The following is a 22,926-nucleotide window of genomic DNA, read 5'->3' on the forward strand; positions in this document are numbered from 1 at the left end:
AATTTTATCTTAGGCACATCTTTTTTTCTTGCTTAAAATCGATCCAATTAGGTCTATGCGCATTTAAAAATTTATTATACTTACAATAAGGAATGTTTCAAAATTTATTATTTAATTTATATTCTAAGATAAAAACACAAAAGAGCGACGTTTATAAATACGAAATTTGTATGTATGTACACACATGGTGTAATATTTTTAATTTTTAACTAGTTTTTAAATTTATATGGAAAAATCGAAATACAATAATAAAAGAGATTTTCTTGTAATGATAAATCATTGTAATCATAAAACATATACCTATCTTGGTCTGTTTTTTAAAACAAGAATATAGAACATATGAAATTATCTTATAAAATTATTGGTACATCTATAAAATATTTTAATACTACATACGTATTTATATATATAATAAATATACAATGAGATTTAAAAAATTATAAAAGTGATAATAATCCTTATGTAAAAAAAATAATCTCTATATGTATGACACATTCTCTCTTTTACACAATATATGTACGATACTTATTTTATCGGTTATTGAATATCACAGAAAAAAAAAGAATAGCGCTCTATACTACAATTATGTTTTGTGTATTTCTTTTCTGTTTTCCCGTTCTTATTATTCTTTTGTGGACCTTCCTAAGCATATACATGATATATTTACAATGCAATTTACTTTTTCATTTTTTTCGATTTCTCAAATTTCGAGTAACTGGAAACGGGGAAGGTTCGATGTCTGTGAACGATTCGTTTTCTTGGAATAATTTCTTTTTACGAGAGCGTGTCTTTTCGACTGTTTCCGGAGGTGGCAAAGCGGTGCGCCTCGTGCTACGTTTCGATTCAGAGCCCGATAACTCGATAACCGGAATATCGTCCTGTTTAACTTTTCTCCCTCGCCGTTTAGGTTGACGTTGAGTCCTCACTCCTGGAGTGACGGAGACCTCATCCTCCGATGTAGTATCATCATCCTTCGCTTTTGCATTAATAGGAAGAGTTTCATATTTTTTTAGTTTATCCTGGAGAAGTTCTATACGATTCTGCAACTTCTTATAATCATCTTTATTCGGTGTAGGTGTTAATTGATTGCGGAATAATTCCTGGTACCTCGTCACTTCCCTCTTCTGCCTCTCCAATTCCTCCTGCTGGTTCTTCACCAAGACTTCATACTTTGTCATTGTCTCGTTTCTGTTCTTCATGAAAGCATCCATCTCGCGTTCCCTTTGTGCTAAATTATTTCTTAATTCGTCGTTTATATTTCGCAAGCGTTCATTTTCCAATTGCCGATCCTTAGCATTCTCTTCGAGTAAACTAAGTATCTTTGCATTTCTGTCAAAATTCTCTAAACGGATATTTAATTCCTTCACGTATTGCTCTTTTTGCAAAAGCGTTTCTCTCGTTTGAGTTAATTCGTTTATAGTGCTTTTCAATTCCGCTTCCATTATCTCGGTATTTTCATTTCTTTGTATCATGTGCTTCAATTCCTTTTGTAAAGTCGTAATCTCGGTATCTTTTTCTTGTTCCTTGAGAGTTACGTTATCCAATCGATTTTCCAATTCCAATAGTCTCTTATTATTCTCGTCCAATGCCTTTTGTGTACAGTTCTTCTCCATTTGACATATTTCCAAGTTCTTGTTTAACTGAACAATATCTTCTTTTAACTTGACGATAGTTTCTAGATCTTTTTCCGATTGCAACACATCCTCTGCATGTTTATCAAATTGTTTTAAGTTTATTTTATTTATATCATTGTCTTCCTTTATTGAAATAAATTCTTGTTTACAAATGTTTATCTCTTTTTCCTGTTTACATTTTAATATATAGTTATCAAATTCTTTTCGAATTGTTTCTAGTTTTTCCAAATATTCTTGAGCATTATTCTGTGCAGCTGAAAGATTCTTTTCCAATTTATCAATTTCATGCTTGTAATCTGCAATTTTTTGTTCTGAAACTTTATTAGAGCTCAGCAAAGTTTCTTCCACTTTTTGTTTTTCTTCTGTAATAAGTGATAATTGTTTTTGAAGCATTTCCTTGGAATGTGTATATTCACTTATAATAGCTTTATTGGAGCAATCTTCTTCGTTTAAAGATTGCACTGTCTTCTTTATATCATACAAATCATCAGTCAACTTTTTGACTTTCAAACATTCTTGTTCATGTTTTGTTTGAATATCATTATATTGTATACTCAACTCTTTCAATAACTTTGCATTATCATCCACAACTTCGACAGTTTGAACAGCTTCTTCTTTCAATAAAGGTGGTCTGTCACAATCAGTTTGAATATCTACCGTTATTGTTACAGTAGTTTGAGTATCTTTTTCCACTCTGAGTATTTTATCTTCACTGTTTTTATCATTTGTTATATCCGTTTGACAACTTGTTTCCACAAATGTTTGTATAGATTTACTACATGCAATACTGGATGGCAAAATCTGTAGCACTTTAAAATTTGTTTTTGAAGATGTTTCTTCTATAGAATTTGAGTCAATTGAATCATTTTTTTCAGTTTTATTAACATATGCTTTTGTATTTGTCTCGTCCTGGATATTTTCTATGGTATTATTTAAATCTGCTGCATTGTCAATAATCAATTCTTCTTTTACAATAATTTCTTGATATTCATCTTGAATAGATATTTCTGATGATTTTGATTGTTCTAAATAAAATTTAAGTGATTTTTCCTTTTTCAACTGATCAATTTCTTTTTGCAGTTGTAATATTTTGTCCTCAGCATTGGATAATTTCTCATTTTGATTTTCTGATCTTTCTTCTAGAAGTTCAATTATTCTGGTTTTTTCTGTTAAACAAATATTGACTTGATCAAGATGTGACTCTAAATCTTCAATTTTGTCTTCATTTTCAACTATAATCTTTGCTTGCTCATCAATACAAAGTTCTTTTTTCTTTATGTCATGTGTAATAGTAATATATTCTTCTTTTGCTTCATTGAGAAATTCTTTGAGTTTCTTTATCTGGTCATCTTTAGCGAGCAATTGTGCTGCCATTTTCTCTATATAAGTTTTACCTTCTAAATTAAAACAGATATCTTTCTGAGCAGCTTCTAAAAGACTTTTCGCTACTTTTAAATCCTCCTTTGACAATCCCAATTCAAAACAAGCTTTATTCTTTTCCACGGTTAAAGTTTCATTTGTTACTTTTAATTCAGTTAACATCTTCTTCAAACTTTCATTTTTTTTTCTCAGTTGTAAATTCTCTTTACCTAATTCTTCAAGAGTTAAATCAAGATCGTTATCTTCATCATTATCTTCTTCATTGTAATCACTGCGGCTCCTTTTATTTCTATGTAATTGATTTAATTTTCTCTTGTAAAATTCTTCAACTTGTTTTACAGCCCATTCAAGAGCATCTTCGTGTTGAGTTTCTACGTCATTTATACGTTGTTTCCAATCGATTTCAAGTGCGTTTATCATTGCAATATATTTGTCAGCCATTTCTTGTCGACTTTGAAAATCTTGGATTAAAGCTGAATTTTTTAAAGTAGCAATTTCTTGTTTCAATTTTTCATTTTCATTTATAAGATCCAGATATTCGTCTGAAGTAGCACATTCTGAAACTATCTCTTCTGCATTATCTGTATACTGCCAGTCTACACTTTCCAATTCTGCAGAATCCCAATCAATTACTTTTTGTACATTCTGTGCAATTATTTGTGAAAATCTCGATTTTAATTTCTTCTGCATTTGCTTCTTTTTCTCTATAATAATTTTTTTCGCAATAGCAGCGAAATTTAAGACGTTTTGAGTTTCTACATAGAGATTTGGTAGAGGATTAACATTAACTATCAAAGCTAAATGCTCCTTCCCTGATAATGCTCGTTGGAATAATCTAGTCAACTTAGATTCTCTGAAAGGTCCGATAGCATCCGTTTTCGTTCTTGTTAATTGTCCTTCATGAATAGATTTTAAACATCTGCCTAATACTAACAAACTAGTATTAATATTTTGTGCTTCTTTCAATCTGTCTCCAATGTTCAATGTCTTCTTCAAACGTTCCGAGCCGGCCAAATCACAAAAGGAAAATCTATATGAATATTTAATATGAATATTTAATTAATATTTTAATAATGTAAAAAAATATATATATATATATATATATATATATAATTTTTTATTTATAATCAATTACAAATAGAATGAATTTTTTGTACTTGCTAACTGAAAAAAATTATGATCTTCATAAAAATAACAAATATTTTAGAAATATTTGTCTTTACATCTTTTTTCCTTAAAATTTGTCATACAAAAATCTAAAGATTGATAATATATTTTTAAAATATTTTGTATATAAAACAGAGAAAATGAGATATAGAGAATATGTATAAATAGAATATACATACGTGCTCACTTCGACTGTGTCAGGTAAATTTTCTGCATAATATTTTAACAATATAATTGTGAATATGCAATGAGATCTTGAACTTTTTGCATTTAATGCAGTTGCAGCTATTTTCAAATTATATTGCCCTGCCATTAAAATTTGATAAGCTTCTGCTGCTGAATTAACATAAATAGTTTTTAGTCCTTTGATAAATGCTCTGCCACTAGAATCTGTTCCCAATTTTAAAGGCATCCTCTTTTTTTGGCATTCACTTGACAATAAATCATACACAATCTCATTATAAATTTCTGCGAATGAAACCCAAACTGAATAATGAGCATTATGGCATTCACTGGGACGAACTGATTCTTCTTGCAATAATTTTTGCATTTGTTTGTAGGCATTCATGTACTGATGTTTGTCCACAGAATTAAATGAATTTAGCAATTTAGTTTTTCCTTCAAGTTCTTGTGCACGTTCAAGTGCATCAAGATTCACTACATCGCAATAATGCAAAGGTTTATAAGGTGGACTTGGTCTTGTTGTAATATTATTAAATACAAATTCCAGTGCACGTGGTATTAATCCAGGTGAAGTAGTGGTTCCTTGCAATGTATATGATTTTCCTGAATTTGTAGTACCTACACAATCAAATTATTATTTAAATATTCATATATATGGCAAGATAACACACGTGCAATATTTCTTACCATATGTCATTATAGTGCAATTATGTCCAGCTAAAAAATCAATCATCTGCTGTTGTACTGTTTGCTCAAATAATTCAAACTGAGTGATTTCGGGCCCAAATGTTTGTGAAAAGGTAAATTTTCTGGATACAATCTCATTACTTTTGGATTGCTTAATACAACTTGTATTATAATCCACCAATGGTAATTTTGTGACTAATGTAGTAGAGTTTATGATTTTATATGCTTCTTGCTGTTCCTCAGTTAATTTTAATTTCTTTGGAACTGGTTTAAGTCGAAGGTATACCTTGATGGTTTGTAAGGTTTGCGAATCAGAACGTTCAGATGTATTTTCATTAGTCGAATGGCTTTCTTCTACTTCATACAATGAAAGTAAATTTTTTTTTGTATCCTTTGATGGAATTGGCCTCTGACTGTATGCTAAAATACTTGGATCTCTCCCAAAGAGATATGACATATCTTCTGGATTTCCCGATGGACGAATTGAATCCAATGTATTCTCCATCTGCATTAAAGAAAGATACACAATTATATATATACAGAATTATTCAATTATTCAATATTATGTTTTGCAATTTAATTATTCAAAATATTATATTTTGCAAAATGTATAAAATAATCTTAATAAAAAAGTCATTTTTATAAATTCTTTCAATTTGATCTAAAATTTGATTCTAAAAAGATCTGTACAAATCTGTAAAAATCTGTACAAATTATAATGGACTAAAAATATGATTTTATAAAACAATCAGAATAAACCAAATTTCAAATTTTTATATATATCATTGATTCTATAAAATCATTACTGATTTTGTTTATTAAACGCTTTTTTCACACACATATAATTTCCATGCTTCAAAATATTCAAAATAAAAATATGCAAACATTAAATCAGATGAAGGCATATATTGCACATTTATAATTTTATCAAAAACATAAATTAATCATATCTTTGTTCTAACGTATATAAGTAAAATATACAATATACATTCTTCCAGAAACTTGCGTATCTTATATTTGATTTTATTTCGTTTAATTTAGTTTTGAATGATCGTTTACAAACTGCATTCATTGACAAACATACCTCATTAAATCGGTTGAACGACACCTTTAAAACGAAATAATGCGTGTTTTACGTAGCCGAGAATATTAACTAAACAATCAACGGTAAAGGAATTTGATACAAAGAACATAAAATCGCAATATTTATTATTTCCGCACGCTCGTCCGTATCATACAACTCGTTCACGACAAACGGTCATTTAATTCTAAAATTTTGTTTGAAGAGACGCTTTTACTGGATTGGCGACGTCGCTTAACGACGTCGCTGATTGGCTCAATCACGCGTCGGCTCTAATCGACGTAGACAAATTGCAATGTTGCATTTAAGAACGAATAGGATAAAAAACTCTCATCTGATTGGTCGAATTTCAGTCCAAATATGACGAAATTAATCGCCATATTTAATGGTGTTTTCGAATGGTCGGGTTTCATCGAAAATTCTATCCATGGAATAGAATAGTGTTTAATTGGCCAATCAGGAGAAAAGGAGTAGAGATTTCTTTGTCCTGATTGGTCAGTTTGACGTCACTTTAATCTATGGGGAGATTTTTCGAACGCACTCTTGATGGCTCATTCCAGTATAGAATATCGTGTAATATTAACCAATCAGCTGATCTCTGACAAAAATAGCAATCCATCCAGAATGTATGTATCCTTCTCTACGAATTAAGTCATTCTCCCACGAGACAAGGATGACAAGGATTTTAATGATCTTGTAGTGTCACATCATGTCGTACTTTTCATCGTGACATAAACTGTGACAATCGATTTAGATCGGTAACGAAATTGTGTTTCTCATTATCATTCAACATTAATTGAATTTATACTTGATAATATTTTGTGCAAAAAGTAAAAAAATATATTTTATTTAATTATAATTCTTATGTTGGAAATATTATAATTTATTGTAAGCTGTTCAAAACACTGGCAAAAATTAACTGGTGTTTAATTTCTTATTATACATAACTCATCATATCGTTTACAATATAGGTATGTATCAATTTCTCTTGCTAAATCTATTATTATTTTACAATTGAAACCATGTATCTTTAGATCTTTATCCGTTTTTCTCGTTATCTGTAGTCAATATAAAATGAGTAAAATTGACATTCTAACCTTCTTGAAACGAATATTTAATATATATTATCTTTTATAATTCTTTATTTTGTTTACTATTTCTTGTATGTGTATTTTGTTTACTATTTCTTATTTAAATACGATCAAGAAACAGTATGGCAGACACTGCAATGGACAACTCTGGCAGACTTGTGAAGATGGAAGTGGATTACAGCAGTACTTGCGATACAAAAATACCAGAATGCAAGAAGCTTGCTTCTGAGGGAAAGCTACATGATGCTTTAGATCAATTATTAGCTTTAGAAAAACTTACCAGAACTGTTAAGTATATTGATATTATAAAATAAATAAATGTACTTGTATATATTGATATAGAAACTTTTTCTAAACTGTTTTATATAGGGTGCTGATATGGCATCAACATCGAGACTTCTTGTGGCTATAGTTGAAATTTGCTTAGAGGCAAAGAATTGGTCAGCGCTCAATGAACACATAATTTTATTATCAAAAAGACGCTCTCAACTTAAACAAGCTGTTACAAAGATGGTACAAGAGTGTTGTACTTATGTAGACAAAATGCCTAATAAAGAAACTATGGTAAAACTGATTGAAACTCTTCGTTCAGTCACAGAAGGAAAGGTAAATATATTTTTAACTTTTCAAGCTAAATTAGTAGAAATCTCATAATTTTTCATAGCATTAACATTGAGATATATTGGAACTATTTTCATGGTTAAATTCTGAAATATAAATTTGAAATCTGCTTATATCTTATTTGCATTGTCAAAACAATTAGTGTATTTTAAAATTATTTAACAAGAACAAAATTTATTAATCAACAAAGTATTTGATTTTATTAATTTTTATACTGTATACTAATTATATAATATTTATATTAAATGGGAAATAGATATATGTAGAAGTGGAAAGAGCAAGGCTCACTCACCGTTTAGCTAAAATAAAAGAGGCAGAAGGAGATATTGCAAGTGCTGCAGCAGTAATGCTTGAATTACAGGTATATAATTTACAATATAGGAAAAAAAGATTTTGCTATCATAATATTAAATGCAATACACACACACACACACAGTAATATATATATATACAGGGTGTCCCAGGTATCTTCCGTCCAAAAAAAAAAAAGCAGATTCTCTGGCCAATTTAAAAACGATTTTTCCTCAGCGAAAATGTCGCGGCACTAATAGTTTTCGAGTTATAAACGATTGAAAATAAAGGGTTTTTCGCAAACTAAGGCTTATGGGAATAAAATATTAATAAAGTCACATTCTTTAGTTAATTTTAGGTAGAGTTTACTTTAATAGAATTTTAATTTAAGGCTTAGTTAGAAAGATACATGATGACAAAAATTGGGAATATGCAAAAAATAATGATCTCCCTCGACATTTTCGCTGAGGAAAAATCGTTTTTAAATTGGCCAGAGAATCTGCCTTTTTTTTTGGACAGAAGATACCTGGGACACCCTGTATATATATATATATATATATACAAGCAATCTATTTTGCTTCATATAAATAATTATTTATTATTGTAAGAAAGTCTATATTATTAAGTAATATTGCCAAATAAGATAAAGCAAAATAGTTTATGAAAAGATTATTGTTAACATATAAATATATTTTATTAATCTTATCTGATAATTTTTTTGTACATTTAACAAAATAATTTTTACAGGGAATAAAACTTTTTAATAAATTTCTTTGATGTTTATATAATAACAAAAATAAGAAATATATTGTAGTAACAAATCTTTTTTCAATATTACTTTGATAAAAATTAGTAATAAATTATGCAAATTAGAAAAAATATTAAATAGCATATTGCATATAGGTGGAAACATATGGCAGTATGTCACGTCGAGAAAAAGCTTCCCTTATTTTGGAACAGATGCGACTTTGTCTGGCAAAACAAGATTTTATGAGAACACAAATCATGGCAAAGAAAATTAATGTTAAATTCTTTACTGACGAGAATGATGAGGAGACCCAGGCTTTGAAATTAAAATATTATGAGTATGCGCACTGTGTGTTTTGTACTTAAATTTATTATATAACTATTTTGTTAGAAGTCGCATTTTATGTTTAGTTTGATGATGGAGTTGGCTCGTCACGAAGGTTGGCATTTGGAATTGTGTCGACATAATCGAGCAGTATTAGAAACACCAACGATTCGAGACGATCCGGAGAAAAGACACACTGCACTTTCTCGAGCGGTTCTCTATCTTGTACTTGCTCCGCACGAGCCGGAGCAGGCTGATTTGACTCATAGATTGCTCGCCGATAAATTACTCGACGAAATACCTACATACAAGTAATGATTATAACTACTTTTATCAAAATATTTAAAACGTTTATTTCTGATTCTAAAAGCAATGAATCATTTATAGAGAATTATTGCGTTTATTTGTAAATCCTGAATTGATAAAATGGTCGGGGTTATGCGAAATTTATGAAAAGGATCTTAGATCAACTGAAGTCTTTTCTTCTTCAACTGAGGAAGGACGCAAACGATGGGCAGACTTACGGAATCGTGTTGTAGAACATGTAAGAGAGTCTCTATATGGCACTAGAAACATATTTAAAGCTCTGATATATACTATTGAAAAATCAATTTATTTCAATACTTATTTAAAAAAAAGAAACTTACATAATATTTTATTTTTAACAATTTTCTTGTTTTAGAATATTAGAATCATGGCCAAATATTATACCAAGATTACATTAACTCGCATGGCCGAGTTACTTGATCTTCCAACAGAAGAAACAGAAGCATGTCTTTGCAATTTAGTAGAAACTGGAGTAATCAGTGCACGTACGGATCGTCCAGCTGGTGTAGTTCGTTTTACTGGTACACAAGAACCAGCTGCTCTTTTAGATGCATGGGCTGCATCATTATCGAAACTGATGGGTCTTGTAAATCATACCACACATTTAATTCATCAAGAAGAAATGTTAGCTGTTGCACAATCTTAAAATTAGTATATATCGTATATTGATGTATATTGTATTTTTCACATTATACATTTTATTCTCATTCAACATTAGCACACTCTATGTACGATTTATACATCTATTAACAAATCAACTAACAGTATATAGTTATTATTTTGGATTGCTAAAGTATTGCAATAAATATTCCCCTGTGTATTTGTAATTTAGCAATCAAATCTAAAGATGTAACTCACTTGACATGTCTATAAACATGACATTCTCTAGAAAAAAAAAGAAACAAGTACATTGCAAATATTTTCTACTTTGATCAGTTATTTTAATGCAGTATGTGTAATAAAAATAAATGTATTTGAAAAATTTGTTTTTATATCCACATTCAACAAAATTAAATTTTTTATGAATTGATTCTTTTTTCAAATTAAGATGAATTTAGATTAAGCATTGACATGATTAACAATTAAAATTTATCGTAAATGTTTTTTAGAAGAATCGTGTTCGTAATCGCTTGTATTCGCGTTTGATCGGAACCGGCTTTTTACATGTTTCAAAGCATATACGTGTAATTAGGCTGGTTTACATTCGTGTAAGAGAAATGCTGGATGTAGCGATTGGCTATGGAATAGAGAATTCGTGCAATCAGATAGGGACTTTAGGAATTCTCTATCCAACAGCTAATCATACATTTGACAACTCTTTATAACGCATAAATGTAATATCACCTTAAGAAACACAGGATAAAAAGTTATCGTATAAATTTCATATTTTGGTGTAATACGATTGTGATGAGAAATATCTATTACGCGTTAAGTATGTATAAATGTTTTTAATATCACATCCAGAAATAAAGAACGCACTAATGCAAGAATATTAATAGTTATGTTTTAGATGTATTAATTTTTAAATTTCTCATATCTCATATATGGGCTTTGACTTTTATGAAGGATGATAATGCAAAAATGTGCACAGGGAAGAAGTGATGAATTGTATAATAATTTTATAATATAAAATTATTTCAAGTCAATTTGTGATAGTGAATATGGATGAAATAACAATGAGATATTGTCCGCCAAATATAACTTTTAATGAGATTTGGGTAGATCATGGAGTGTCCAAGTGTTTTATGGATACTATCAGTACTGCTATAATTTTTTTATATTTAATTATATTTGGATCCATCCAATTGTGGATATACTACAAGTATGGAACGGATGTTGATGAGCGTACGTTGCCAAGAAGCAAATTGTATAACTTGCAAAAGTTTCTCTTGTACTTTGTTCCCTTCTTGAGTGTACTGAGAATAATTTTACAAGCTACAGTGTTGGACGATGGAAAGGTGTATGGATATATGGTGAGATTTGTTATATATGTACAAGTATACTGAATTTTATATAGAATTAAATCTTTGTATATATATTTCTTGATTATTATCTTGAATTTATAAATATATATATAAATTTTTTTTCTAGAACACATATATGAGAATAATTGAATGAAGTTTTTAAAAAGTAAAGTCATTTATTCTCGTATATATGATAAATTCAAATTATCTTAGTAGATAATAGTTATTAATAAAAGTTAATATTTTTGTAGATATTTACAACAGTATTGACAGTAATTGTTTATCTATATTCCATCTACATATTAAAAGTTGAAAGACATAAATTGTTACCAAGTGTGCCACCACATGGACATGGATTGGTGCTATTAGGTTTTTGGACTTTGGCGTTTGTTGGTGAAAATCTTGTCTTCATCAATATTGGCAAGCTAGAATGGTGGTTTCATTTAAATTCGTGAGTTTACAAAAGGAAAAAAAATAGATTGGTAGATTTATTTGGTGTATGAATGAAATTTTAATAGAGCATATAAAAAAATCGATTTTTTTTTTCTTTTTTTTTCAAAGTATTACTCCTAAGAGTCAATTGATCTTATTCAATTTAATTTTTTTTACAGTTTGACAGATCGGATTGAAATGGGTTTGTTTATTTTGCGTTATGTTTGTAATCTATTAATTTTTGCTCTTGGTCTACGAGCTCCTGGTATTGCTAGTATCTTTGATTCTGATTATCATATACTTGATGGCTCAACTACACAATCGCGATATTATCAAAGAGTAAGTAGTTATTTATTCTGTATAGCATATATGATTGAAAGTATTAATTCCTACAGAGATATTTGTAGAGACTAGATGATAATGTTTCCACATGGGTAAATCTGTGGTACAAGACAAAAGTTTTGGCACCATTTTTATGGCCAAAATCAGACTTCTTACTTCAGTTGAGAGTGATATTTTGCTTTATGCTACTGCTGGCTGGACGTTTGATAAATCTTTATGTACCAATCTACAATAAAAAGATTGTGGATAGTGTTGTAATTGAACCTGTAGAATTTAGGTGCGTATGTTTTCCACTTTATATTTTACATATATATTTATATATATTTATTAATATATATTTATATATATTTATATCTATTTATTGATCCACAATATATTTTTCTCATCCATTATATCAATATATTATTCTTAACCATTAATAATCAATTATTATCATTTCTTATTATAGATGGGATATAGTATTGATATATGTATTGTTCAAATTTTTGCAAGGCGGTGGTACAGGAGGTATGGGTCTATTGAATAATTTAAGATCCTTTCTTTGGATTCCTATTCAGCAATATACTACTCGTGAAGTAGAAGTAGAACTATTTAGGTGAGTTAAATATATTATTTTCTATAATATTTTATAAACATTAAAAGTTCATTGCAAAGCTTGCTCTTACCACTATATTCAGATAAAATAGAATTTATTTATATTTTGTATATTTATTTATTTTATATAAAATATTTTAGGCATTTACATGGATTAAGTTTACGGTGGCATCTTGGAAGGAAGACTGGTGAAGTATTAAGAGTCATGGATCGTGGCACAGATTCAATCGATAATCTGCTAAATTATATTCTTTTTTCGATTGTACCAACAATTGTTGATATTATCGTAGCTGTCATATTTTTCATCAGTGCATTTAATAAATGGTTTGGTCTCATCGTTTTCACGACTATGATTCTCTATATTGGTAAGTGCATAATATAAGAGATTATATATTGTGTCCTAATAATATATAATATATTTTGTGATCTTCGTATTCAACGATCAGAATTACAACATGCATTATGATCGCGTAAGAGTAAGCAATCTTAGATTGACTATTATAATAAAAAATGAGCCGATCGCAAAGTATTAATTTGAATCTCTTACATAATATTAATTGTGTAATATTTTAACACAAGTTTCTTAATTTGTTGCGAGATCTTGCACTAAATTTTTGTCTGTCAATTTAGCCGCCACGATTCTAGTCACGGAATGGCGCACAAAGTTCCAGAGGCGTATGAATTTGGCCGATAATGCTCAAAAAGCACGTAGCGTTGACAGTTTACTTAATTTTGAAACAGTAAAATATTATACCGCCGAAATGTACGAAGTAGAAAGCTATAAAAATGCAATCTTAGATTTCCAAGTACAGGAATGGAAATCGAATATTACATTGAATATCTTGAATACTTTGCAAAATATCATTGTCTCTGGTGGTTTACTGGCTGGATCATTGCTATGTTTACATATGGTTAGTGATCGCGTTGTAATTATTAAAAAAGTATCTTTTAATTATAATGATAGAATAATATTGATAAATTAATTTTCTCATAGGTTGTTTCTCATCAAGGTTTAACAGTCGGCGATTATGTCTTGTTCGCTAGTTATATAACACAACTTTATGTACCATTAAATTGGTTTGGAACATATTACAGGTAATACACAAAATGAGTATCAATAACTCAGATTTATATAACATACATAATTTATTTGCTTAATTACTGTCGATTATTGTCGATTATAATTATACGCTAATTGTAAGTTGTCATTTTGAACAAATCGTTTACTTGTGATCTGTAAATCATTTTCATTTAAAGGGCTATTCAAAAGAATTTCATCGATATGGAAAATATGTTCGATCTGCTCAGAGAAGAACAAGAAGTAATAGACACACCAGGAGCCGGATTATTGGATGTTAAGCGTGGACAAGTGGAATTCTTAAATGTATCGTTCGGTTATACTCCCGAGAAACTTGTACTTAGAAATGTTAGCTTTACTGTACCCGCGGGAAAAACGATCGCACTTGTTGGTCCATCTGGTGCCGGAAAAAGTACCGTGATACGATTATTATTTCGTTTTTATGATGTGGAACAAGGCGCGATATTAATCGATGGACAAAATGTGAAGACCGTTAAGCAGAAGTCTCTCAGAAGTGCCATAGGTATTTTTGTATTTTTCGATTTACTTTATTGATCAATTTAATTGTTTGCTTAACGATTATTTATTAATTTACAAAAATCTTTATCTCATAGGTGTCGTACCGCAAGATACAGTCTTATTCAACAACACTATAAAATACAACATCCAGTATGGTTGTATTGATGCACCAGAAGCAGATATAATTGCTGCTGCAAAACACGCAGATATCCATGAAAGAATCCTCACATTTCCAAACGGCTATGAGACACAGGTATATTAGATATGATACGATAGAATTAGATTATTTTTAATATTTTTTTCTATACTTGCTATATATATCCCTGGTTCTTTCTGTTTTTTCTTCATTAGCCTAAAGGCTAAACACAGATTTGAATATTTCAAGTATAGATAAATTTAAAGATGTATTGTTGTATAAAAGGAGAATAGGTTTATATTTATATATTCAAAATATATAGGTTTATATTTAAAAATAAAATTGCACTTGTAATCAATTCCTTGCAGTATTGCAAAGTTACCTTAAACAGTAAACTTAAACTATTTAATTTCTTTTTTAGGTTGGCGAGAGGGGACTTAGGCTTAGTGGTGGTGAGAAACAACGCGTCGCAATTGCGCGCACAATATTGAAAGCACCGAAAATAGTATTGCTGGATGAAGCTACAAGTGCTCTAGACACACAGGCGGAGCGTAATATACAAGCGGCATTAAATAGAGTGTGCGCTGGACGAACTACTATTATTATAGCGCATAGATTATCCACGATAATTCATGCGGACGAGATCCTCGTCCTTAAAGACGGCGAAATTGTCGAGAGAGGTAAACATGAAGAATTAATTTCATATGACGGTATTTATCACGCAATGTGGCAAGCGCAGCTGGAAAATAATCAAGAGGATGGGAAGAATGAGGAAAGTTCTCCCATACATGAAAAACACGCGACGTCCTAATTAGTAAATAAAAATAAAAATTTATATAGAGTTTTATTTTATATATTTATATATGTATATATACACAAATATATAGATATATGGATATATGTGCATACACATATATACATATATTATGTGCACATGCATATGTATATGTATATACATATATTTGTTGTTAAACCGTTGTATATATTTAATTTCTGAATGAAAAAGAGAGAGATAATGCATAAATGGCAACTATATAAAAAATTTGGATATATAAATGCTCATATGGAAGATCTTACAAGGTTGAGGAACTATATAGCAAGTAGAACAAGTATAATATTATTTATATATACATATTAGATTTTACTCAAATGAATATTCCTGTTAAAATTGACTTCTAATTATTATTAGTTAATAACATTCTGACTTCTGATGGAAAATAGATAAAATAAAGATCTTGTATAAATTTATTTTTGCTCTAGAATTCTTAGTACAATTATTAATGCATATATGTCAAGCATTGCTTGATTCTCTCTTATCCTTCCTCATTCCGTTGCTATTCCTTGCATTATTTCATTCGCGAAAGTTCCATCTGGATACCAACCGGATTCATCAACAGATGCAACAGGTACACTCGGCTGGTTGCTACCCCACGCAAAATAATAACTCGCGACAAACGCCCATGTCAATATATAGAGCACCTGAATAATTTTTATTGTTAATTAATGTATTATTTTTATATTTATTTACATGTATAACGCACATATATCAAAAAATTATGTACATATATTTTCCTGAGCTGTCTTTCGGATAATTTAAAAAAAATAATTTAAATGGACAGAACTCGTGCGAATTAGAGCATTGCAGAAATTAGTTTACCTTAGCTGTAATTATATTCATCTTCAATAATTATACAATTTGATTGAAAGCTAATTTATAAATCCTTTTTCTAGTTTTCTCAAAGCAATATATTTGTTGTCATGACAGGCATTCCAAGTCGAAATTTGAATATCAAAACAAAAGAATGTGAAAAGGCCGAAAGAGGGAGATTAGTAAAAAAGTTGTTCCAATAATAACATGAATTCCATGGAATCCTGTAGCTATAAAAAATGATGATCCATAGATAGAATCTGAAATAGTAAATGGTGATTCTTTATATTCAATTAATTGAAGAATAGAGAAGTATAATCCTAAACTAATAGTTATTATTAGACTTTTTTTTCTTTCTAGAAAATTTTCACATTCTTTTCACATTCTTTTATTTTGATTAATTAAAAAAAATCATAAAAACGGAAATGGTAAATTATAAGTCGAGCATTCTCAAATGTAGTAAGAATGTTTGACTGTGATTGGCCAATTTGCTTATAGCTTTACTAAACTTCTCATTATTCACGTGCAATGGCTTTTATTCGATCGAAATAAAGTAATACGAAAAATTATCACAGAAAAATATACTTCAGCAGGAAATGATCCCAATAACTTTCCAAACGAAAGAGGTAAAATCGAAAAAGATAGACCCTGAAGTCGTATCACACTTTAACAATTGCGGATTGACCAATCAGTCGATAAGTTGCTTTGCTCTGATTGGTCAACCATAATCACAACTGTAATCAAGGCCGCAACTCGTAGTATCATACGATCTTTAAGCAATCGAGAATTTCAATTGGCCATCATGATATTGGAGGAATATATTTTGACAAAAGATAAATTTTCCTAAAGTGAGCTGTCAATTCAAAACGTCACGAGTTGAATTTCCGATTGATCGGTCCAATGGCTGCGTTTAATAGAAAAAGCTGCATTGCAACTGCGTAAAATTCGTAAATCTAATTGGCGTCAATTGGATTAATTTTGCCTGAATCTAAGAGCATATGCCAATCAGATTCATGATTATTTACAGCAGTTTGCAAACTTGCAAACTTTTTTTGTTGAACGCAGCTGATATTAGGCACAGAACAGCATGTGAGATAACGAAAAGAGAATAAAAATTGGCGCGAGTTTTAGGATACATTTATAACATTCGCAGCTATTGCGACTATTACCTGATTGCGATATGTAAAATTTTCTCAGCGTCACGCAAATCCGTTTGAATAATTGTCAGTGATGTTTGCAAGTGTTGAAGATCACCTCGAACAATGTAAAATCATTTCGTAATTGCATTGTCGTTAAGTTCGTCTGTGAAAGAGTCATCGTGTGACACAACTATAATGTTCGTTTTTTTGCATTCTCACATTTTTTTACATTAATATAACTAGCGACGATATAGGTTAGGTTTATTACTTCTGAACTTCTCTCGCGTTTGACATTTTGTCATCTGTCAATCAAGACCAGCTGTCAACATGCTGTCGCGCAAAAACAAAGATCTGCGGACAATCAAGGAGGGAGTGGTCGGCAAATATGTGAAGAAAGAAACACCACCTGAAATGCCAAGTAGGAATCTCGCAATGTTTCTTTATTCTCCCTTTTCTCTTTTCGCCGAGCATTTGCCATTTCGTGAATATTTTCTTTTCGCTTATATTATCCTGTTTAAACTAAAAAGAAAATAATTTATAACATTCTGCTTCTTTCTCTCTTTATTTATACAAATTATAAATTGCATTCAATGGATATGTATATGCTATATTTCAAGAAACAATGATTGACAAAAATTGCAAATGTGAATGTATTAATAGGCGAGATATTATTAGATCTTTGCATATGAAAGGTTTTTAAATTTAGATTAAAAGGAATTTTTTTACGAGGTATATTGTTAGTCATTATCTTTTATATTGGACAAACTTTTTGTTATGACTTTTTTTCTAATTTTACATGTTAAAATTCTGATACTTTTATCTTTTTTCTGGCATATAATATTATGCAAGATTAACTTGTTATGCAGTTTATATTTATACAAATTTTAATAAAATTTTTCTCCAGCAAAATATTAATGATATATTCATATTCAATATAATAGATTTGATTAAATATTATATGCATATTTATATTTTTAAATTAACAGCACATTATGGTTGTAAAAATTTTTATTTGAATTAAAATCACATTTAAATGAATTTTTCTTTTTTTTTTTAACAATTACAGAAATACTGATGTAATTTTGTCCAATCTTTGTAGCTATTCATATTTCCTAATACTATTTTACTTTTCTTAATAAAAACATCAATTATATAAGACAATTTATTATTTGCATTTAGTTATCAATGTATGGACAACAGAGCCGAACAGAAGGCCTAGACGACGAAACAACCATTCAACAATGCCAAATATGGTAAATTATACAAATATAAATAAAATATCATATATGTTATAATCGTAACATAATATATAATCAAAAATATAGAGATCTGCAAAATCTGCTCATCTCAATATTTCTTAAACATATCTTTCGACTTTGCTTTTATTAAATTATACATTTTAATTATACATTATATATATATATATTTTTTTTTTAATTTAATGTTGATATTCTATTGTGATGTGTTACCAAAATTAATATTGCCTTGTATCTTATTACTGAATGTATATGAATGCTGAATACAACTGTAAGAAATGGTTTCTTGCATATTTTCTTCAAAAATAAATTCTAATAAGAAATTATCTAAAAAAATTATTTGATGAATCTGGATGTACCTTGTATAATTTTATGAAAATGATTCTTAATTTCTTTGACAATAGGCATTCTTTCAAGCACTAGAATATATTCTGGCACTTCCTAGCAATATGATTTTTTTCAATAAATAACAATGAATCTTACTACACAATATCCCTCATTTTCAATAAGTCCTATGATTAAAAGTACATATGAAGATGTTGATTTTTATCGATGTTTTTCTGATATCATAGTCCATTCCTCAACAACCTAGTATGGTGCAGAAGTTTGGAAATACAAAAACCACAACCAGTGCTGTCGGTTTAGGTAGCCATGAGGGAAAATATACTCCAAACAGTTCCGTTCCAGACTTAGCTCAAAGGTTAATAATTAATAATTATTTACAGTTTTTACATATGTATGATGTTTTATAAAACAATATTTCATATAAGTATATACTATTGTTAAATAAGTATATACTGTTGATTTGAGTAAAAATATTTCAAAAAATAAAACTAATATTTAAACTAATTTTAAACTTTTAAAAAATGAAACAAATATTTCTTTATCAGATATATTTTATCAGATAAACGTTTCAACATATTTTTTTCCTTTAATGTTCCCTTAATGTATGTCCCTTTTATCCTTACCATAGATTTGCCAGTCTTTCTGTTAACACTGGAATAAATGACAGCATGTTTTCAAGAACCGCGACACCCATGTATCATCCCGAATTGTCGCCTGCAATGTCCCATACTTATATAAATCAGTATGCTGGATCTGAATATCATTTGGACAGAGTTCAGACACCGCAGATGCCTTACATGCCTTTCGAGATTGATACTGGTTACGAAGATTACAATCACTCCATGTATCATCAAAATGCTGGGTAATGATTTTCCTGGTAGTTTCCCGATTAATATCGCAAAATGTATTATTTTATGAGATATCAAGGGATTTATATCCATTGGAAATATACTTATTTTAATGAGTCTCGATTTTTGATTACAAGTTACAGCAGATGCCATTCGGAGAGATCGAGTTCTCGAAGCGAACAGCAGCAGGAAGAGTTGCCTCTACCACCCGGATGGTCGGTTGACTTCACGCTCCGTGGTCGGAAATATTACATCGATCACAATACCAAAACCACGCATTGGTCACATCCACTTGAGAAGGAGGGTTTACCCACAGGATGGGAGAGAATTGAGTCGCCTGAATATGGAGTTTATTATGTCAAGTGAGTGTTTATCTTGCGAAAAGAAAGGAAGATATTTCTCTACAATAATGCTTTTTATATATTTTTTTTTCTATTCTTCGCAGTCACATCACTCGTCAAGCGCAATACGAGCATCCGTGTTATCCGCACGAAATACAAGCGGTGCGTGTCGTCTCACCACCACGGCACACTCATTTTCACTCTCACAGCGTTCTCGTGCCGGCTAATCCCTATCTTAACGAGGAGATACCGCATTGGCTATACGTGTACAGTAGAGCTTCGATAGCTCTGGATCGTAAGTTACGCTGGGAATTGTTTCGCTTACCCGAATTGGACTGCTTCAACGCCATGCTCACTAGATTATACAAACAGGAACTGGAGGAGGTTGTGATGCGTTATGAAGAATACAGGTAAAATCAAGAAATCTAAAATAAAAACGTCCAGTGATATTAGACACTTATATAATTTCATTATCTATTTTGCATTATCTGCTTTTGCTACAGATCAGCATTATTGTGTGAAATGGAACAGAGACTGAAAGAATTGAATCCAGAATCAGATAATAATAATGCCGGTGCTATTGCCTTACGAAGATCTCTTCCTTGAGAAATCTGTCGATTAATATCATATTTTTTCTCGACTGATTGAAAGGTTCCTTGAAAGATTTTTTTTGAGACAAGTAATTAATTGATTGTATTGAACATGGTACATGTGTAGATATTGTAAAATAATGAAGTTTATCTTTTTTGATAATGTTTTTATTATACGAGTTTTAAGAAATAATTATTAAATGTTACCTCTCTAATGTTCATCCACTTTAGTAGTTTCCTTTTCTATTTCAGTTGTCTTGTTTTCCTCCTCCGGACTGAATTTAACATCAAACTCCTTGAGTTTTAATCCTGTAACTTGATATACATGCATGTTACCAGTAGACGTACCACTCAACGTTTTATATGCACTTCCTATAAAAGAATAATTTTTTTTTTTCAGTTTTTGTAACATAATTAGAATTAAAAATTAATAAAAAAAATGGTGTACTTCGTTCTGCGGGATCTGATGGTATTTTGTCTTTTACAAGTAAGTAGAATGTAATACCAAAACAATTCCATCCTATAAAACCATAAAGCATTGCAAGTCTTTGCTTGATTTGAAGAGCTTTGCGCTTATCTTTTACATCTATTCCAAGCTTATGCCGTATAAATTGTCTCCACATAGCTTTTAAATTGATGTATACATGCAAGTCTAAAGAAAATATCGTGTAACCTATAAAAAGATATATTCATAAAACTTATGAAAAAATGTATCTATTCTTCGTATTATAAAACATCAAGTAAATTTTGCATTAAAGGAATAAAGTGAGTTATCAATAACAATAATAAGGTAGTAAAAAAACAGTTATAAAATAATTAAAAAATACATTTTTTTACTTTGTACGTTATAAGTATGGAGGATTAGAATATCAGAAAACTTTCCAAGTATCCACGAGGAGAAAAAAACATATCTTTGAAAACCAGGATGCCTAATTTTATCTCTGTTAAAGAATTTATTAATTTGACAAGAATAGGTTAACCTGTCACTAATGTACAAAATATCGTTTATCAACGAAAATTTTATAATAATCGCTTATATATCAATATTTATAAGTATATATATACTCACTTGTTCTAGAATCAAATGGTCATGATTTAATCGCGACACTATTTTAGTCAATTATTCACGATTACTGTAGCAGACGTAGCAGTGCAACAATTTGACGAGGAGAATGTGGACTAGAATCTTCGCGCATGCGCAATGATATCCGGACGATTGAAAATTTTGGAAACCTGGAATCTTTCTCGGGATGTCAAACACAAAGATGCTTCATCTACTAACAGGATTTAACGTTTCTTCTTTTTACAAACTTAGACAATTCTGAAAATAATGTATTGTTCGCGAACGGGTCAAATTATTCGAGGACGAAATCTCTCTATACTTATTGGAATATCTGATATTGAAAATTAAAAAAGGACGCTATAGTGTTCATACATAACAAGTTTTTAATCGAGAAAAATTTTAAATTTTGTTTAATTGCGCGATTAAAAAAAATTATCGAACTTTGACAGTTTATAAAAATCTTGTAGTCAACATACGTGCGATTTTAAATTAAAAAAACGATATATTTTCACACGAGTCATTCCTTTCTCAACGACATGATAAAAGCAGTTTTTTTTGTAATCTTTCAATTTCTAACGTAATCTTTCTATATACTTTTTATATAGTAAACAAAAAGCGTCAAATTGAAATTACATAAAATAAAGTTCCCTTGAAAACGATTTTTAAATTCGCACTCTCATTTTTTCGCACAAAAATTTTCTCCAGAAAAAAATACATAAGCGATAAAAATAAAATATGATAATGTATCATGCATAAATATTATTTTTATAGAAAATGTAACAAGAGATACTTTTATCTCATAATCATGTATAAAAGAATTTTATATTAATACCATAAAACAATCAGTATTAAAAATATACAAGATACTTCGCGATAATTTAATTTCAAGAAACACAGTCTCTTCAATTCGATTGAATTTGGTCTCTACAAACCAGTCTTTTTCTCTATGAACATTACCTTTTTTTATGTTCATAAATTAGCAATTATTGCTAAAAATAAAAATAAAAAATTCACTGAAACTCCGAGTCGCGAGTTTTTAGTGTGAATGTTACAGATTTTCCACATTTACAATTCACATTAACAAGCACGGTACAAAA

General features: G+C 29.7%; 5 protein-coding genes and 1 long non-coding RNA gene across 20 annotated transcripts; 3 read left to right on the forward strand and 3 right to left on the reverse strand.

Moving 5' to 3' along the window:
- Positions 1–575: 575 nt before the first annotated feature.
- On the reverse strand, positions 576–6,329 carry LOC145967470 (uncharacterized). 2 transcript variants are annotated; one of them, XM_083092392.1, is made up of 4 exons: positions 6,136–6,329; positions 5,052–5,556; positions 4,361–4,982; positions 576–4,044 (listed from the first exon to the last, which is right to left on the reverse strand). In XM_083092392.1, exons 2-4 carry the CDS (start codon positions 5,554–5,556, stop codon positions 684–686), a joined length of 4,488 nt encoding a protein of 1,495 aa, XP_082948518.1. In that variant the 5' UTR covers positions 6,136–6,329; the 3' UTR covers positions 576–683. The 2 variants fall into 2 exon arrangements, with proteins under 2 accessions (XP_082948518.1, XP_082948519.1); XM_083092393.1 differs by lacking the exon at positions 6,136–6,329 and having other exon boundaries at positions 5,052–5,246; positions 5,338–5,424.
- A 485-nt stretch (positions 6,330–6,814) lies between these two features.
- On the forward strand, positions 6,815–10,460 carry Rpn5 (regulatory particle non-ATPase 5). Of its 3 annotated transcripts, none has more exons than XM_083092140.1 (8): positions 6,815–6,890; positions 7,339–7,510; positions 7,593–7,829; positions 8,101–8,205; positions 9,039–9,220; positions 9,294–9,518; positions 9,595–9,751; positions 9,890–10,460. In XM_083092140.1, the coding sequence occupies exons 2-8, from the start codon at positions 7,346–7,348 to the stop codon at positions 10,178–10,180; spliced, it is 1,362 nt and encodes a 453-aa protein (XP_082948266.1). In that variant the 5' UTR covers positions 6,815–6,890; positions 7,339–7,345; the 3' UTR covers positions 10,181–10,460. The 3 variants fall into 3 exon arrangements, with proteins under 3 accessions (XP_082948266.1, XP_082948264.1, XP_082948265.1); XM_083092138.1 differs by having other exon boundaries at positions 6,846–7,103; XM_083092139.1 differs by having other exon boundaries at positions 6,846–7,103; positions 7,345–7,510.
- Positions 10,461–10,897: 437 nt separating this feature from the next.
- Positions 10,898–15,847, forward strand: Hmt-1 (ABC transporter ATP-binding protein/permease Hmt-1). Of its 2 annotated transcripts, none has more exons than XM_083092134.1 (11): positions 10,898–11,507; positions 11,750–11,949; positions 12,110–12,269; positions 12,338–12,549; positions 12,721–12,867; positions 13,008–13,231; positions 13,497–13,777; positions 13,861–13,961; positions 14,124–14,467; positions 14,559–14,716; positions 15,021–15,847. In XM_083092134.1, the coding sequence occupies exons 1-11, from the start codon at positions 11,196–11,198 to the stop codon at positions 15,408–15,410; spliced, it is 2,529 nt and encodes an 842-aa protein (XP_082948260.1). In that variant the 5' UTR covers positions 10,898–11,195; the 3' UTR covers positions 15,411–15,847. The 2 variants fall into 2 exon arrangements, with proteins under 2 accessions (XP_082948260.1, XP_082948261.1); XM_083092135.1 differs by having other exon boundaries at positions 11,750–11,931.
- Positions 15,827–16,318, reverse strand: LOC145967343 (uncharacterized). Its single transcript, XR_014437355.1, has 2 exons — positions 16,257–16,318; positions 15,827–16,078 (listed from the first exon to the last, which is right to left on the reverse strand). It is a non-coding gene; the product is annotated as an uncharacterized LOC145967343 (long non-coding RNA).
- A 758-nt stretch (positions 16,319–17,076) lies between these two features.
- Positions 17,077–21,228, forward strand: LOC145967340 (protein salvador homolog 1). 5 transcript variants are annotated; one of them, XM_083092143.1, is made up of 8 exons: positions 17,077–17,095; positions 17,701–17,804; positions 18,566–18,639; positions 19,215–19,342; positions 19,616–19,849; positions 19,973–20,197; positions 20,281–20,586; positions 20,680–20,940. In XM_083092143.1, the coding sequence occupies exons 2-8, from the start codon at positions 17,714–17,716 to the stop codon at positions 20,780–20,782; spliced, it is 1,161 nt and encodes a 386-aa protein (XP_082948269.1). In that variant the 5' UTR covers positions 17,077–17,095; positions 17,701–17,713; the 3' UTR covers positions 20,783–20,940. The 5 variants fall into 5 exon arrangements, with proteins under 5 accessions (XP_082948269.1, XP_082948271.1, XP_082948268.1 ...); XM_083092142.1 differs by lacking the exon at positions 17,077–17,095 and adding an exon at positions 17,122–17,583; XM_083092141.1 differs by lacking the exon at positions 17,077–17,095 and adding an exon at positions 20,974–21,228 and having other exon boundaries at positions 17,123–17,804; positions 20,680–20,831.
- LOC145967341 (uncharacterized) lies at positions 18,377–22,130 on the reverse strand. Of its 7 annotated transcripts, none has more exons than XR_014437353.1 (6): positions 21,836–22,124; positions 21,215–21,439; positions 20,974–21,138; positions 20,502–20,601; positions 19,611–20,172; positions 18,377–19,335 (listed from the first exon to the last, which is right to left on the reverse strand). XR_014437353.1 is itself a non-coding variant. In XM_083092146.1 (4 exons), the coding sequence occupies exons 2-3, from the start codon at positions 21,387–21,389 to the stop codon at positions 20,978–20,980; spliced, it is 336 nt and encodes a 111-aa protein (XP_082948272.1). In that variant the 5' UTR covers positions 21,390–21,439; positions 21,836–22,124; the 3' UTR covers positions 20,616–20,831; positions 20,974–20,977. The 7 variants fall into 7 exon arrangements, 1 of the variants encoding a protein (XP_082948272.1); XR_014437352.1 differs by having other exon boundaries at positions 19,611–20,406; XR_014437351.1 differs by having other exon boundaries at positions 19,611–20,410.
- Positions 22,131–22,926: the final 796 nt, after the last annotated feature.

This window comes from Camponotus vicinus, unplaced genomic scaffold (assembly GCF_025532165.1).
Source record: "Camponotus vicinus isolate PSW18456_S1 unplaced genomic scaffold, iyCamVici1.0 SCAF_2, whole genome shotgun sequence".
Taxonomy (NCBI): Eukaryota; Metazoa; Arthropoda; class Insecta; order Hymenoptera; family Formicidae; genus Camponotus; species Camponotus vicinus.

Excerpts from the sequence above, each read along its gene's own strand:
- LOC145967470 (XM_083092392.1), bottom strand. The coding sequence starts at position 5,556 with ATGGAGAATACATTGGATTCAATTCGTCCATCGGGAAATCCAGAAGAT. Across the intron at positions 4,983-5,051 it reads TTGCACTATAATGACATATG|GTACTACAAATTCAGGAAAA; the intron begins GTAAGAAATATT and ends TTGATTGTGTAG. Across the intron at positions 4,045-4,360 it reads GACACAGTCGAAGTGAGCAC|ATTTTCCTTTTGTGATTTGG; the intron begins GTATGTATATTC and ends ATATTCATATAG.
- Rpn5 (XM_083092140.1), top strand. The coding sequence starts at position 7,346 with ATGGCAGACACTGCAATGGACAACTCTGGCAGACTTGTGAAGATGGAA. Across the intron at positions 8,206-9,038 it reads CAGTAATGCTTGAATTACAG|GTGGAAACATATGGCAGTAT; the intron begins GTATATAATTTA and ends TATTGCATATAG. Across the intron at positions 9,221-9,293 it reads TTGAAATTAAAATATTATGA|TTTGATGATGGAGTTGGCTC; the intron begins GTATGCGCACTG and ends TTTTATGTTTAG.
- Hmt-1 (XM_083092134.1), top strand. The coding sequence starts at position 11,196 with ATGGATGAAATAACAATGAGATATTGTCCGCCAAATATAACTTTTAAT. Across the intron at positions 12,270-12,337 it reads AATCGCGATATTATCAAAGA|AGACTAGATGATAATGTTTC; the intron begins GTAAGTAGTTAT and ends AGATATTTGTAG. Across the intron at positions 12,550-12,720 it reads ATTGAACCTGTAGAATTTAG|ATGGGATATAGTATTGATAT; the intron begins GTGCGTATGTTT and ends TTCTTATTATAG.
- LOC145967340 (XM_083092143.1), top strand. The coding sequence starts at position 17,714 with ATGCTGTCGCGCAAAAACAAAGATCTGCGGACAATCAAGGAGGGAGTG. Across the intron at positions 18,640-19,214 it reads ATTCAACAATGCCAAATATG|TCCATTCCTCAACAACCTAG; the intron begins GTAAATTATACA and ends CTGATATCATAG. Across the intron at positions 19,850-19,972 it reads ATGTATCATCAAAATGCTGG|TTACAGCAGATGCCATTCGG; the intron begins GTAATGATTTTC and ends TTTGATTACAAG.
- LOC145967341 (XM_083092146.1), bottom strand. The coding sequence starts at position 21,389 with ATGTGGAGACAATTTATACGGCATAAGCTTGGAATAGATGTAAAAGAT. Across the intron at positions 21,139-21,214 it reads ATCAGATCCCGCAGAACGAA|GAAGTGCATATAAAACGTTG; the intron begins GTACACCATTTT and ends ATTCTTTTATAG.